This window comes from Capsicum annuum, chromosome 11, assembly GCF_002878395.1.
Source record: "Capsicum annuum cultivar UCD-10X-F1 chromosome 11, UCD10Xv1.1, whole genome shotgun sequence".
Taxonomy (NCBI): Eukaryota; Viridiplantae; Streptophyta; class Magnoliopsida; order Solanales; family Solanaceae; genus Capsicum; species Capsicum annuum.
Genome location: NC_061121.1, coordinates 232760202 through 232776494, shown reverse-complemented (window position 1 = coordinate 232776494; position 16293 = coordinate 232760202). Strand labels below are relative to the sequence as shown.

Genomic DNA, 16293 nt, shown 5'->3' with positions numbered 1-16293 from the left:
TCAAGTTTGAGTCCTTTAGTTTTGAGGAAGTATGAGTTTGAAAGTATTAATTAAAGATCTTTTGAGTTTATGAGTTTTGAGAATAAGAAGAGAAATTTAGATTTTGAGATGAATATAATGACTCACGAGATTTATGATACATGTTTCATTGTTCATGATTTATGATGTTTATATATCAGATGTTTATTCGAGCTTTGTGAGTCATTATGATCAGCATGCATGATTTCTAACAAAATGTATGATATTGATTATTTAATTGCATACACAGCCATATACTCGGTACATTTTTCATGGTACTGACCCACATATTCGTATGTGGGCTACATTTTCTCGTAATGTAGGTACAATTCATAGCACATATAATATGATCAGGCAGTTCGCAGCTTCCAGTCAGCAGATGATGAGTCCTTTTAATTCAAGGGCTCGAGCAGATTTACAGTTTGAGAAATTCTTTACTTTCTTTATTCGGTTGTATTGAGTTGGGATAGTTGGGAGTCATGACCCAGCTATCTATGGTCAATATTAGTAGAGGCTTCATAGACAGTCTTTAGAAGTTGATGTATTCAGTTTCAGTTTTGTTGTAAAAGCAGAGTTGAAATTTTGTAAATTCAGTTTTGTATTGAGCAGATCCAGGAGATTGATGCATTTTATTCAGTTGCTTATGAGTTATGCCAGTAGAAGGGTTGGCTTGGGGTCACTTATGACCCTAAGCACCATGTGACGTCTCGGGGACCCGATTTCGGGGCGTCACAATATCTTGATTTCTTACTAGATTAAACGTAGGTAAGAAGATCATACTTCTCCATACACAGAGGAATATATCAACCCGATGAGACAATAATATGTTCTGTAACTAAGATGAAGTCATGCAATATATCACAACACAGTATAAAATTTGGAAGATAAGGCTCCTAAAAGTGAAGAAAAAGTGAAGCATAAGGTGGCATGTCTTTATAGTTTACACAAGCAAAAACACTAGAAATACCATAGACATCTCAAATTATACAGGTTCTGTCAAACATTGTTTCCGAGAAGAGACAGCGAATTCTAAAATCTGCAACGCACGATGCCTGTATATTTCCTTCGTCAAACCTAGTCAATGCAGCAGCCTGTTATTACCATGAAGCCTCGGCACCAACAGTTGGATCTGGAAAGCGGAGAAGTTCCAAAAAGTCTTTAATGAGTATTGTTGAGAAATTGGTACCCCCTCTTCTGTGATTTTTGCAACCTACAAGTCCATGAAGTATCAGAATGAAATCACAAAGAAAGTTCATAAAAATCACAAAATCCTGTTATCTAATGAGCTTGATGATGAATTCTGTATCATTAAGGCAATCTTTACTTCCAATGATCACATTCAACTCCAAATGCAAAGTTTGCAGCAAGTTCTGCAAGTTCAAAGTATGAGCATACTAAAGACAACACCAAATCAGTTCAAAAATAATATCCTGTTAGGATCGAGAACTCGGTTATTGCGGAATTTTGCCAAACAATGTTATAATGACAATAACAAAGACAATAGTAATACTACTTAAACAAAAATAAAGAAGGCACAAATTTAATGTGGTTCGGTCAATGTAACCTACGTCCACGAGCGGAGAGGAACAACTTCACTATATCAACAAGAGTACAATAGAGAGATTACAAAATTAGAGTAGTCACTCTAATTAACCCAAAAAACCCAAGAGAAAAAACTCACAAGATCACTCCAAAAGAAAGACCTCACAAAAGTGTTTCCCAACACCCACTCACTCAACTTAATACTCTAATAGGAAAGAAGAATAAATACAAGAGAATGAAAGAGAAATCTTGTAATTTGATGTATTAGAAATGAGAAAGAAGAGGTCCCTATTTATAGTGATGAGAAAGAACTTGTTGATGCCATCCATGATGAAAAATGGAAGATGTAAATTTCAACATTTGCATGTGAATGGAAGAAATCTACCAACAAAATGTTTGGTAGCAACTATGTTTGAACAAAGTGTGAATCAAAGAATCAAACAAAAGGCCACATTACAAATCTCTACCTTGGCCTGAGTTTGGTTAATATAGTAAATTTACTTCCTCTCCGCAAAAGCCCGTGTGGGCAAAATCTTTCTTCACAAATGGCAATCAAGCTCAAGCAAAGCTTAAACTTACTGACCGGAAGAGACTTTGTGAACATATCTGCAGGATTGTCTCTAGTGTTGATCTTCTGAACAGAGACCTTTCCTTCAATAATAGATTCCCGAATAAAATGATACTTGATGTCAATATGCTTCGTCCTCTCATGAAACATTTGATCTTTAGTCAAGTGGATTGCACTTTGACTATCACAGAAAATAATAATACCACCTTAGTGTGGACTGAGTTCAACAAATAGACCCTTCAACCATAAGGCTTCTCTGATAGCCTCGGTCACTGCCATATATTCTGCTTCGGTAGTAGATAAAGCTACTACGTGTTGTAATGTAGCTTTCCAACTAACAGCACAACCACCAATACAAAATACGTAGTCAGTCAATGATCTTCTTTTGTCAAGATATCCTGCATAATCTGAGTCTACAAAACCAACCAAAGTGTTAGTATTTCTTCCGAATTTCAAACAAGCGTTTGAAGTACCACACAAATATCTGAGAATTTATTTTACTGCCTGCCAATGTGTTTTTACAGGATAAGCCATATATCGGCTTACCACACTTACTGCTTGTAAAATATCTGGACGTGTACATACCATTGCGTACATGATACTGCCAACTGCACTAGAATACGGTACCTGTGCCATATACCTTTCTTCCTCCTCTGACTGTGGTGATTGAGCAGCTGATAACTTAAAATTAGCAGCAAGAGGAGTACTTACTGGTTTAGCTTCTTTCATGCCAAACCTCTCCAAGACCTTCTCCAAGTATTCTTCTGGGTCAAAAATCGCCTGCGGGTTTCTCGATCTCTTCTGATCTCTATGCTAAGGATTTTCTTAACTGCTCCCAAATCTTTCATTTCAAATTCACTTTTTAGCTGACTTTTCAAATTGTGAATTTCTGTCAAAGCCTTAGCAGCAATGAGCATGTCATCAACATATAATAGAAAGTAAATGAATGAACCATCATTTAACTTTCGAAAGTAAACACAACTATCATATATGCTTTTTGAATAACCATGACCTAACATAAAGGAATCAAACCTCTTGTACCATTGTCTGGGAGATTGTTTTAATCCATACAAGGATTTCTTTAACAAGCAAATATGGTCTTCCTTTCCTTCAATGTTAAATCCTTCAGGTTGATGCATGTATATTTGTTCCTCAAGTTCGCCATGTAAGAAAACTGTCTTAACATCAAGCTGTTCTAATTCCAAATCATGCATGGCAACTAAGGTAAGCAAGATACGAATAGAGCTATTTTTAACAAAAGGTGGGAAAATATCATTAAAATCAACTCCTTGTACCTGACTATAGCCCTTTGCAACTAATCGTGCCTTATACCTTGCATCTTCAACCCCTGGAATTCCATCATTTTTCTTGAAGACCCATTTGCAACCAATGATTCTGCTTCCTGACGGCGGCTTCACGAGAGACCAAGTACCATTCTTATGAAGAGATTCAATTTCTTCATTCATTGCAATCAGCCACTTGGTTGAATCAGCACCAGAAACTGCTTCTGAATAATTTGATGGTTCTCTAATTTCTTCAGTTTCCTGTGAAACTGAAAAAGCAAATGTAACATAATCTTCATACCTTTCTGGTCTGTGAATTTTTCTTCTTGGTCTATGTGTTGCTATGGAATACTCATTTGGTTCAACTTCAGAAGTCACAACTTCTGGCTCAACTTATGGACTTTCAACTGTATTTTGTTTCACAGTTGATGATGAGCTCGGCTCAGAAGGTATGCCAAGCTCAACCTCCACCTGTTTATACACATCATGCTCTTTATTCTTGGTGCAAGAGCTAAAAGACTCTTTTCTAGAATGTAACATGGAGGATTCATCAAAGGTTATATCTCTGCTAATTATAAATTTTGGTGACTTGGGATCAGGGCACCAAAGTCTGTATCCTTTCACCCCAGATGCATATCCAAGGAAAATATATTTTTTAGCCCTTGGCTCTAATTTTCCATCATTTACATACATGTATGCAGGACAACCAAAAACTTTTAAGTTAGAAAAATTAGCAGGTTTACCTGACTATATTTCCTCCAGAGTCTTGAAGTTCAAAGGTGCAGAAGGATCACGATTGATAATATAACAAGCTGTAGAGATAGCCTCTGCCCAAAAAGCATTTGTCAACCCAGCACTTGAAATCATGCAACGGGCTCTTTCCAAAAGAGTCCTGTTCATCCTTTCTGCAACACCATTTTGTTGAGGTGTCATCCTCACTGTGCGATGTCGAGCAATTCCTTAATTTTTGCAAAATTCGTTGAACTCGTCATTACAAAATTCCAATCCATTATCTGTTCTAAGCCGTTTGACCTGTTTTCCTGTTTGCTTCTCAATCAAAACTTTCCATTGTTTGAAAGTTAAGAAAATATCACTTTTGTTTTTCAGGAAATAAACCCAAACCTTACTTGAATAATCATAGATGAAAGTTAACACATACCTGGCACCACCTTTTGATGGGGTACGTGAAGGACCCCAAAGATCTGAATGAATGTAGTCCAAAGTACCTTTTGTTCGATGAACTACCGGAGATTTGAAGCTGTAACAACCCACATTTCGGGCTAGAATTTTAGACCATCGTTCTTATGTGTATAGACCCGAACTGAATTATTCCTTGTTAAGGTATGTGTGGTGATTACTCTTATAGTGTGGGAAAACCTTTGAATATGAATTGAGGTCACAAGAATCCCCTAACTCTAAGACAAGTTGAAAATAATTTCATCGATTAAGCTTTGGTGGACACTCCAACTTGGGTCAAGTTTCGTCATTCATAACTCCTTTTATACAATGAATTAGAAGGCCTACTATATATAGATTGAAAGTTCTTCAAAGTATATTTCCAACGGTGCCAATCTCATCTAAATATGATACCCGAGCTAAGAGTTATGACCTTGCAAAGTGGAGTACTCCATCCATTCGGGTTTTACCAGATCTGCAACTGCTTCAGCAGATTGGAAGCAGTTTGGACGCATTTTGGGACATAATACACTGGTTTACTTTGCCTTACATCTACTCCAGTAGTTTAGGCACAGATTGGGCGCAGTTCGGGCGCAAAATACACTGGCTTGATCTGCCTTTCATCTGCTCCAGCATTTTGGGCGCAGATGGGGCACATTTCAGGCCACAGTTTTAGGGTCAAATTTCATCGATCATAACTCACTGTATATAATGAACTGGGAGGGATCCTATATATCAAACGAAATCTCTTTGAGTCTTCTTTCCAATGCAATTGATTTCATCCAAATTTAACATCTGAGTAAGAAGTTATGCCCAATTTACTTCAGCCTATCAGACTGTCAACTGAGGGACAGCTGCGACTTTGTTTTATTTCTAAGGTGCATTTTAGTATTTTCCCCCACTCATAAACAATTTAAACACGGATAGAGATTTTCGCAGACGGTTTTCATATGTTGCTAGATAGTTTTGGATCTCATTTCCATTGTTGAATGTATATCAGACTTATGACCATGATTCCATTTCGTTATAATTTTCCACATTTTCCTTAAATTGTGTATGAATGGTGTATATGATTTCAAGTTAGAAGAGCGTACGAGCCTTCATGGTTCAGGATACTCGTCACGGCCAGGGCCTTGGTTCGGGTTGTGACAGAAGCTGACTCTTTTCTTCTTTCCAAATATGCAGTGTTCACAGAACTCTATTTTTTCGATACTTTATATACACACTACAGTGGCTCGATATCAACGAAACTTTTTTTGTACAACAAGGGCCATTCCCTCCCTACTGTTAAGTCTAAAAAGAACTCCACAGAGAGTTGCTAGTAATAGAAGATATACAACTACGCAATACCTGTTGATGGTCTACTGGATACGCGGCCATTGAGGCCACTCATAAGAAAACAATTTGTAGTGTACTGTCATTCGCCAAGCTTCTCCAAAATCATGCACAAGTTCTGCAGTACTCGTTTTCACATTATAAGAAATAACCTTGCTTCTTATTTGCAAATACAAGATGTCCGGAAGAGCAGGATGAAAAACCATGTTCCGAACCTCAAAACCAAGAGCATTGCCTCCTCCAAGTCCAAAATCCTCTCGACATTTCTTAACTACAATAGAAACATGTATATCATACTTCCAAACCCATACTGCGTCTCGACTAGGAAAATTGTTGAGTCGCCAACACGAGATGATTGTACCACTATTCAATGCAAAACAAAGTTCCCCTCCAGATAATCCAAGACAAATATAACCGGGATAAAACCACGTCCGGTCAGGTAATCCCAAAAACAAATTTTTACACCATCGTAAACAGTCACCTGTTTTGGATAATTACAAAGCCAACAGAATACTCCATCGACTACACAAGCTGATGATGGAGAAGTCTCATCCGTAGAAGGTGTAACACCCCGTAAAAGTCGTGCATGGATTGGACTTTAATAGGTGTAAAAGTGGAACTCGCCCCCCTAAAGTATTTAGGGTTGATCTTGATATTTTTGTCCCCATAAAAAATGCCTTATGGAAAATGGTCGTTATATAAGGGCCCATGTTTTTGGCCTTGTTTAATTGCTCATGAGACAGTTCTAATTCTTGATATTTCAAGACAATGAACCTGTATAATTGACAACTGTCGTATAGGTTGTAACACCCTGTATTTTCGAACTAGAAATCGAATCGTTGTTGTAACACCCCGCAAGAATCCTCTACGTGTTAGCTCCTAGTAGTATGCTCATAGAATTGAAAAGAGTAGAAATTTTTCTAAGTGTAAAAAGGGACTTAGAATCATTTTGAGTTTCCAAAATTCGGGGATTTTATTTTCAACCTTTTCGACCTTCATTTCTTGTTTTTTTTTTATATACGACGGTAAAGTCTGTGTTCACTCTGTTATACCTCACAGGTAGGCATAAGGTAAGGTCTGTGGTCACTCTGTTATCTACGGGCCCCACTTTTTTAGAAAAAAAAAAGTAACTTCCATAAATAGTACTATTTAAAAATAAAATATTTAATAATCTATCATTATTAGTTGAATTGCATAATCCACAATATATAGAGGCAAATGTGTAAATGAGAAATATTTTGAATGTACTCCTTCCACAAATGTTTTTTTGTCCATGTTACTAGTAACACACATAAACTATATATTATATCAATGTGCGTATACGTTAAACTTAAATCTACATCGGCTATTATAATATAGTGTTATATATATGTATCATGTCCGGTATATGTTATATTAATAACTCATAATCGAACAATATTATGATATAAGTGGTGTAGGAAACTCGCAAATCTGATAGTTTAGATATAAAATTCGACTAAAGCATCTAGTACTCCTGAACTATGACCAAATTTGTTACGACACACTCCAACTTCACGGGGATCGTATTACCCCCTCAACTAAATTTTAGCGTATTTTTGTCAACCTTTTTTAGCTAACGTGGCACTTTTGACGTGGGTCCCATTTTTATGTAATAAATGTGTCACATCAGCACAAAAAGGTGACAAAAATATGTTAAAATTGAGTTCAGGTGGATAATAGGACTAGTGGAAAGTTGAAGTGTGTTGTAGCAACTTTGATTATAGTTCGGAGGTTACTGGAAGCTTATCTCTGTATTATAGTAATAATTCATATCTTGTTCATAATTGAACAATAGTATGATACAAGTGGTGTAGAAAACTCACATATCTCATAATTCAGATATAAAATTCAAAATATTGATATACTTTTGATGTATTTTTTTAATCCTTCACTCTTTGAATAATTGAAGTCCATTATGACCTAAATAATAGCAACGAAGGTTCGAATCGCTCGATGTTCCCCCTCCTCTCCTCCTCTGCGCCTCTTTCTCTTCAGTAAAGTCGAGCCCAACTATTATATTGATTACGTCAAACATAACTTTTAGCAATATGATGAAATATTTGCATGAAATTGTCTCTTTTTCTTCAGTAAAGTCGAGCCTAACTATTATATTGATTACGCCAAACATAGCTTTTAGCAAAATGATGAAATATTTGCATGAAATTGTTTTTGTGACAAGAAGGCATGGCATGGAAATGGAATCTTTTGAGTAATATAAAGTTCAATTATTTTGGGAAATAAAAGCCTACATCCATCATGGCTTGGACCCCATGGAATTTAATCCAATATATCATGTGCTTTAGGTCCCATCACCCCAAATATTCCAATTGTGCGGCGAGGGAGCAACTTGTCTGGTCTCGCGATGTCATGAGCGAATCTAAGTGGGTGTCACGAAGTTCACGGTGAAAAATTACACGACATATATAGTGTTTATTTTAGCCAAAGTTTAGAGGTAGCCCAGTGGTTTTGGGCTCACTACTTTAGTCACTCTATGGTCTTTCATGTTTCAGGTTTGATTCTTGTTGAGCGCGCATGCAACTTAATATTTTAAAAAAGAAAAAAGAAAATTAAGTCTACTGGTTCTATACGTACAGGTAGGGGTGTACATAGGTCGGGTTGGTTTGGTTTTATTAAAAAAAAATCAAACCAATCATATCGGTTTATTAAAACTATAAACCAAATCAAACCAACATAAAATTAGTTTTTTCGGTTTAGGTTTTAGTCGGTTTTTTTGGATTTTTCAATTTTTTTGAAATTTTTTTTATAATCTTTAGTTTTTACAATTATATTGCGATCGAAGATTAGATCAAATATATTTTCACTCATGTGCTAAGGAAAAAACATAATTATGAAAAAATGAGGAGTAGAAAACTCTCTTGAAACTAAAAAGTGAGATGAAGAGTGAAAAGTGTAGGTTTTAAGTTTATATTGGGTTTTCGATCATTTAATTAGCAATTAATGGACAAATATTACAACTTAAAGGCCCAAATCTAAATATATATCTACATCTACTTTCAAATTATTGAAAATTACTAAAACTAGTTGAAAAAATATTTAAAAAGTAAATTATAATTAATATTTTATGTATAAAAAAGATTGATTTATATATATATATATATATATTTCGCTTTGACTTTTTTTTGTTAACACCAAACCAAACCAAGAGTGGTCGATTTTTTTTCTAACGCCAAATCGACCAAATCAAATCATAAGTCGATTTTTTTTCTCGGTTTGGTTTGGTTCGTCGGATCAGTTTGACTTGACGATTTGGTCTGTACACCCCTACGTACAGGTACAACTATTATTAGGGGTAACTTTTTTTCGAACTCCCTTTATGAAAATTCTGAATCTGCCAGATGCACTCATTTTTGCTACGGGAATGAAATGATGCCCCCAAACGCCTCTCCCTTCCTTCAAAAAAAAAAAAAAACAAATATATACACACAAATATCCCACTTTTAACTCGGAGTTCGCACATTATAGTGTCCATTTTCGAAAGATGGCACTTCCGTTTGATTGTTTTCATTCCCAAAGACTTAAATCTAATACTTCCTCTGTTCAATTTTACTTACTCTTTCCATTCGAATTCACTTGTCACTGTTTTTCTAATTTGATTTTTATTTTTACTTGTCATTTTTGATAAATTAAAAAAAGTTAAAAAATATTTTTCATGTTTTACTCTTAGCATAAACTACTCATTCTCCAAATCATTTTTCAATATTTATTACTAAACAGCAATTAATAGAGACAATATAGTAAAGTCACTATACCAATTATTATTTTTTTAATGGATATGCCATATCAAAAAATGACAAGTAAAAATGAACGGAGGAAATATCACTTATTTATAAAATGAATTTTCATTTTTACTTGTCACTTTTAACATATCAAGAACAGACGTGTTGCTTATTCTACAACTTATTTTCCAGACATAATACATAAAACATCAATTAATCGGGGTGGTTATAAGGTAAAATAATCATATCAATGATTATTTTCTTAGTGAATATACCAAATCAAAATGTGAGAGTAAAAGTAAACAAAAAAAGTATTTCTCATTAACATCAAAAAAATTTCAATCATCTCACCACAATTTACGAGAAAAATAAGATAATTACGTAACAAATATAAACTTTTTACCCTACTCTTTTAAGTAAAACAAAAAATCTATGAGAAAAACTCTGTTGGGAGCGCTGTCATCTTAATGGGCCCTGCAACGCACTATCTGAATTAGTTGAGGCTTCAATGCGAACACCAAACACCGGATGAGAAACAAAAAAAAAATATAAAGTTTTTGTTTTTTTGTGACCCTACTCCTTTAAGTAAAGAAAATGAAAGGTGCTTTATATAAGGCTTATATCTTCTTTTAATGCTTCACCTTCCTCTATCATTTCTCTTCTTTTGATTTTTTGTTCATTCTTTATCACACTCTCAAGAGTAAATAGTACCCAAAAAATCCAAATTCGAGAAAAAAAAATTCCCCCTTCTAAGGGAACTTGTTTAATAAAAATGTCATCATCCAATTTAAATCATCAAGCAAACAATGGACTCCCAATATGTCTTGGAGGGATGATGTGTCCTCTTCCCCTCTCCAAAGAGTAAGTTTTCTCTTCTTTTTGTTTTATTTTATATGTGTGATGTCTGAGTCAGTTTTCACGTACCTTGACTAAATTCATGAGATAACTGTCATCTCTCACCAGCAACAAACATTATGGAACTCTACATCACGTAGCTTTGTTCATCAAGGCTAGAACTATTTTATTATCGTGACGTTCATGTCAGCTTTCGCATACCTCGACTTAGGGGCGGCTCAAGCGTATCAGAGGCCTAAGGCCAAAATCAAAAGGTCTTAAGTTTTTACGTAAAAAATAACTTTTTTTAATAAAGTCATTTAATCTTTTTTATGTCATAGTACTCTAGTAAATCAAACTTCTTCTAACAATTTTTTTATATAAATTTTATTTTTTCTACAAATAATATTTAAAAATCTTTCAAAAAAATCTATAATCTATTATTGCTAAAAAAAAAAAATGAGGCCCTCAAATTTGAAGGGCTAAGGCGGTCGCCTTTTTTCTATAAGGGAAGATTCGCCCCTGCCTCGACTAAATCACGAGATATTTGTCACTTTTCACCAGTAATAAACATCACGGAATTCTACATCAAGTGACTTTGTTCACCAAGGCTAGAACTATTTTACTACTGTGATGTTTAGGTCAACTTTTGCATACCTCGACTAAATTTACGAGATGCCTGTCACCTTTCACCAGCAACAAACATCACGGAACTCTACGCCAAGTGACTCTGTCCATCAAGGTTAGAACTATTTAGTGCCGTGATGTTCAGGTCAGCTTTCGCGTACCTCAACTAAATTCATGAGTTACTTGTCACCTTTCACCAGCAACAAACATCATGTAACTCTACATTACGAAACTCTATTCACCTAGACTGGAACAGATGAAAAGAATCACCAAATATTTTTAATAGTGCTAGGTCACACCATTAGGTGCTTCCAAAGAGTAAGTATTCTCTTCCTTTTATTTTATCTTATTACCATGATGCTCAGGTCAATTTTTGCTCACCTCGATTAAATTCATGAGCTACCTATCACTTTTCACCAACAACAAACACCATTAACTCTACATCACGTAACTCTGTCCATAAAAAATAGGACAGATGAAAAGAATCACCTAATATTTTAGTAGTGCTAGGTCACACCATTAGATGCTTCCAAAGACAGTTTTCTCTTCCCTCTCTCTTATCACATTAGGGTCGTATTCAAGATTTGAATTTTATGATTTTTGAATTATAGGATAGTGATCTCAAGTGTTAGTAACTAATCTAATAGATACTGTAATGCATATACATGTTTTGGACTAAAGCTATTAGTAAAGCTATTGGGTTCTGCCAGACTCGTAATATGAAGCTTAAAACACGTTAAACGATGTGATAACTTTAAATAGAGACGAATCATGAATTTAGAGTCGGTTCGTTCAGAATGAGCATGTGTCAAAACTATCTTTAATAGCGTAGTTTCTTGAAAAGTTGAAATATATTTTTGCTAAATGTTATTATAAAGAATATATAATAAAATATAATATAAAATGAAAATTAGTTACTTAATCGCTATAGAGAAATATTGTTATAAAAAGATTTAAGTGTACCTTTTATATGTGTAGATGATTTATTTGAGCTGAAATCTATAGGTACAGTTGGAGAGGTAGATTCAAGATCTAAATTAAACGAGTTGGATCTTTAAAGTTCTAGCACTCAACTTATTGTATTTTTTAAATTATGACTTAATAACATAATATTTATTGAAATTTTAGTAATTTTTTGATATATATATTCATGGGTGGAGCTATCTATTTCAAAGGATGGTCAGGTGCACATCCTTCGTCGAAAATGTTGTGTATATAGAGTAGTTATTATGAGTGTGTATTTAATTTTACATGACAAAACTGAGAAGAAAATTTGCACGTTCTTCGTTAATTTTTTGACTCCGCCACTGTATGTATCGTCCGAAGAACATCCTAGATATCAGTGGTACGGTGTAATCCGAATTTTTATTGAGGGGGTTCAGAAGTATATATACAAATTAGTCGAAGGAGGTTTAACATGTACTATATATATTTGCATAAAAATATATTTAACCATGTAAAAATAATATAAAACAGTATAATCTTCTATCGAAAGAAGCTCGGATGAACCCCTGGAGCAAAGGTGGCTCCACCAGATATGCATCTAAGTATATAATTATTTTCTTCTTTTCAAATTGCAGGATGACGGATCACATTGGAAGAAGAGAGGCTATGAAAAAGTTAAGAGTGCAAAGGGGAGGAAAATGGAAAAAAGATTCAGATCTTATTGTTGCTCTTCTTTATGATCTTTGTTTGTCTTGTACAGCAAAGGCTGCTTAATCCTAACTTAGATCAAAGTATTTAATTTGGTTTTCTTCTAATGTTTGTTTATGTACTCTTTGGGGACACCATGATATATTTTTGTAAGAAACTCCTAGTAAATTTTGCTATCTTTTTCGATGTTGGGCTTGGTTAAATTTAAATTCGCTCATTGCATGACTTATATTTTTTGGGGGCGGTGTATATTTTTCATTTCTAATGGTTCTAATCTAGGACTCTTATTAGTAAAGAGTGTAGGGATTTCGATTGCCTCACCAAAACTCACGTTGATAAAAGCTTTGCAATTACTAGTACTTTTTCTGTCCCAACAGTTACACTCAAAAAAGTTATTTTAAAATAATTATCACTTTAAAAATTCAATCAACTACGCTCTTTACATTACAGAAACAAATCTTCTTTTTAGGGTGTGTTTGGAAAATTTTTCCACAGAACTAATTATATTTTACTTATTTTTAAACATTTAGAAAGTAGATAAGAAAATATTATCTCAAAAACATTTATATAGTACTCCCTCCGTCCCAAATTATATGTCATCATTTCCTCTTTAGTCCGTCCCGAAAATAAGTGTCGCCTTTCTTTATTAGGCAACTTTTTAAAGACACAATTACCCTTTTACCCTTATTGATCCCACTTAATTAAAAAAAAAATATTGGCACATTTTTTATAAAGGATAATTTGATAAACTTTATCAAGCCTTCCCTTTTTCCTTAAACTTTGTACCCGTTCAAATAACGACACATAAAATAGGACGGGGGAGCAAAAAATTTGAAATCCCATTTATTTATACAACTTATATTTCACTATTTGGGACATAGGGAAGTCATTTACCCAATTTGAAGGAATCATTTTCTGAAAGGGTGAAAATCATTTTCCCCTCCAACTTTGATTAAAAAATCAAACTCATCCTCCAACTTTGATTAAAAAATCAAACTCATCCTTCAATATTGAACAATAATCATACTCCTTCATTTATCTAATGTAATACCCATTTTGTCCTTGTAATTTTAATCCAATATTTATGTAATATCTTTTTATATTATATGTAATGAAATTTTTTTTAACATCGATAGTTGTAGCATTTTGTTTAAGTTTATTAACTTTATAAGCAAACTAATATTTTTTATAAATTTATCACAAAATTCAATGTTATTTTTTTAAATCATTATTTTAGTATTATATGTATTAAAGAGTCGTTTGGTGTGAGGTATAATTATAGTAGTTCGGAGATAAAGTTCATGATTATTTATATTGTGTTTAATTAGATATATTAGATAGTCTCAAAATTATTTATCGCACTATTTATACCACAGTAATGAGATAAGTTATCACACATACATGTTAGTACAACTTATTTTGTGATAACTAATTCCGGAATAACTTATTTCCAAACAACCTACCCCTAAGTGTGTATATATGCATATGTGATTACTTTCGTGTTTTATCACTCTCTTACTAAATTCGTTTTATATTACTTAACTTTTTGTTGATATAACACAATCCTTAAGAAAATTTTATTTAGAGGTATATTTTGTTAAATTAACCTTATTAATGATAATTTAAAACTTTAAATTTATCTATACTGTTACTTTATATAGTTATTTAACACTAAAGGGTAGAAGAAAAACATAATACAGTTATCTTGATTTCACAAATTGAACAGATAAATTAAAACATCTATATTTAGTATGAGAATCAAGTGATAAGAAATGATATTATTTATTGTCTATATCAGTAAATAAGTTGTGATTGTTATTAATAGCGCATTACATATTTTATAATTTATATAAATAAATATAATTTTTAAAATTTGACCTTATTTTTATTCGAGAAAAACATCTAGAACCCCCTAACTATGACCAAATTTGCTACGACACACGTCAACTTCACGGGGGTCCTATTACCCCTTCAACTAAATTTTAGCGTATTTTTGTCAATCTTTTTAGCTAATGTAAATCTTTTGTCAATCATTTTAGATGGCGTGACACCTTTGATGTGGGCTCCATTTTATGTAATAAAGGTGTCATATTAGCACAAAAAATGAAAATACGCTAAATTTGAGTTCAGGGGTTAGTAGGACCCCTATGAAGTTGGAGTGTGTCGTAACAACTTTGATCATAGTTTGGAGTGGTACTAGAGTCTTCTCGCTTTCATTTATTGTTTGTATTTTCTGCATTGAAATATCTTTATAAAATTAGTATTACTTATTATTTTTACTTGTAAAATAAATATTATAGTTTTGTTTATTATTAATAAAACTAATTTTCTTATCATACTAATTTACTTCATAAAGATCATCATTAGCTTATATACTTAATTAGTATTTTTACTATTTTTTTTCTAGAAGATAATGTTTATGTTTTTATGAAAATTTTGTTATATGATTTTTTTTCTTTAAAATGAAAATATGATGATTTTAAAGAAGTTAAAAAAAGAATAAAAAAATTGATAATAAAGAGTAAAATAGGAATTTTAAAAAGTCAATAGGATAAGGGAGGGAGTATAATTATTGTTCAAAATTGAGAAAAAAAATTAATTTTTAAGCAAAGTTAGAGAGGGAAAATGATTTTGACGCTTTTCTGAAAATATTTTTCTCCATTTCAAATACGTCCTTAATGTTACTCAATTCTCTTGGGGTGGGGGTTCCCAATTTACAAGATATGATCTATCAAATATTGAACTAAAAAAAATTTCTTGATTTCGAAATGGTTTGTCATCACATACTACTATAGTATAAATAGGGATATATCATAAATTATACCCTACACTATTTATTGTGTCATTTCTTTAATAAATGTATTGAGGAGGTGTTAGGATCTTTCAGTGTCGAGGTGTGAGATGTTGATTATGGCTGAATTAGTCACGGTAGAGGTAGATCAAAGAAATACTAAAGAGAGATAATTAGACATGATATGGACCAATTACAGCTTATGGAGGTCATGACCCTAGATAATAAAGTGTAAGAGACGTAGATTAAGGAAAATGGGTAGTAGGTAGGAGTGTCTCTGCTAGTAGGTAGGTGTGTTTTTTGTTAACTGTGTTAGTACCTGTTGTGCTGCTTTGCTTGTAGCATCTTGGTGTTGGAATTTTGATGATGTTTGTTGTTTCAGTAAGGTCGAGTGTGGTCGTACTTTGTAGTAGACACGTTTTTTATTATTTGTTGTTATTTCTATCAATTTTTTTGTTCTTATATTATATCCTCTAGAATTTTTGTTTTGAGTCTAAATCCTTTCAAAAAAAACCTCTCTATCTCACCTTCGTTATAGTTTATCTATATCTATAATATATTAAAAGTGTGAAACCCCTTAAAAAAGTGATTTAAACTTTTTGTCCTTCATTAAAATACTCCTCAACAGATAAAATTGTCTTTTCACCTTTTTTCTAAATAATTATCATTAAATTATTATTCAAATATTTAGAATAGGAAAAAAAAAAA

General features: G+C 33.1%; 1 protein-coding gene across 1 annotated transcript; it reads left to right on the top strand.

Moving 5' to 3' along the window:
* The first annotated feature begins 10313 nt into the window (after nucleotides 1-10313).
* On the top strand, nucleotides 10314-12977 carry LOC107847150. Its single transcript, XM_047399947.1, has 2 exons — nucleotides 10314-10541; nucleotides 12722-12977. The coding sequence occupies exons 1-2, from the start codon at nucleotides 10453-10455 to the stop codon at nucleotides 12858-12860; spliced, it is 228 nt and encodes a 75-aa protein (XP_047255903.1). The 5' UTR covers nucleotides 10314-10452; the 3' UTR covers nucleotides 12861-12977.
* The last annotated feature ends 3316 nt before the right edge of the window (nucleotides 12978-16293 follow it).

Coding starts and splice junctions, on each gene's coding strand:
- LOC107847150 (XM_047399947.1), top strand. CDS start 10,453: ATGTCATCATCCAATTTAAATCATCAAGCAAACAATGGACTCCCAATA. Junction 10,542..12,721: donor CCTCTTCCCCTCTCCAAAGA/GTAAGTTTTCTC, acceptor TTCAAATTGCAG/GATGACGGATCACATTGGAA.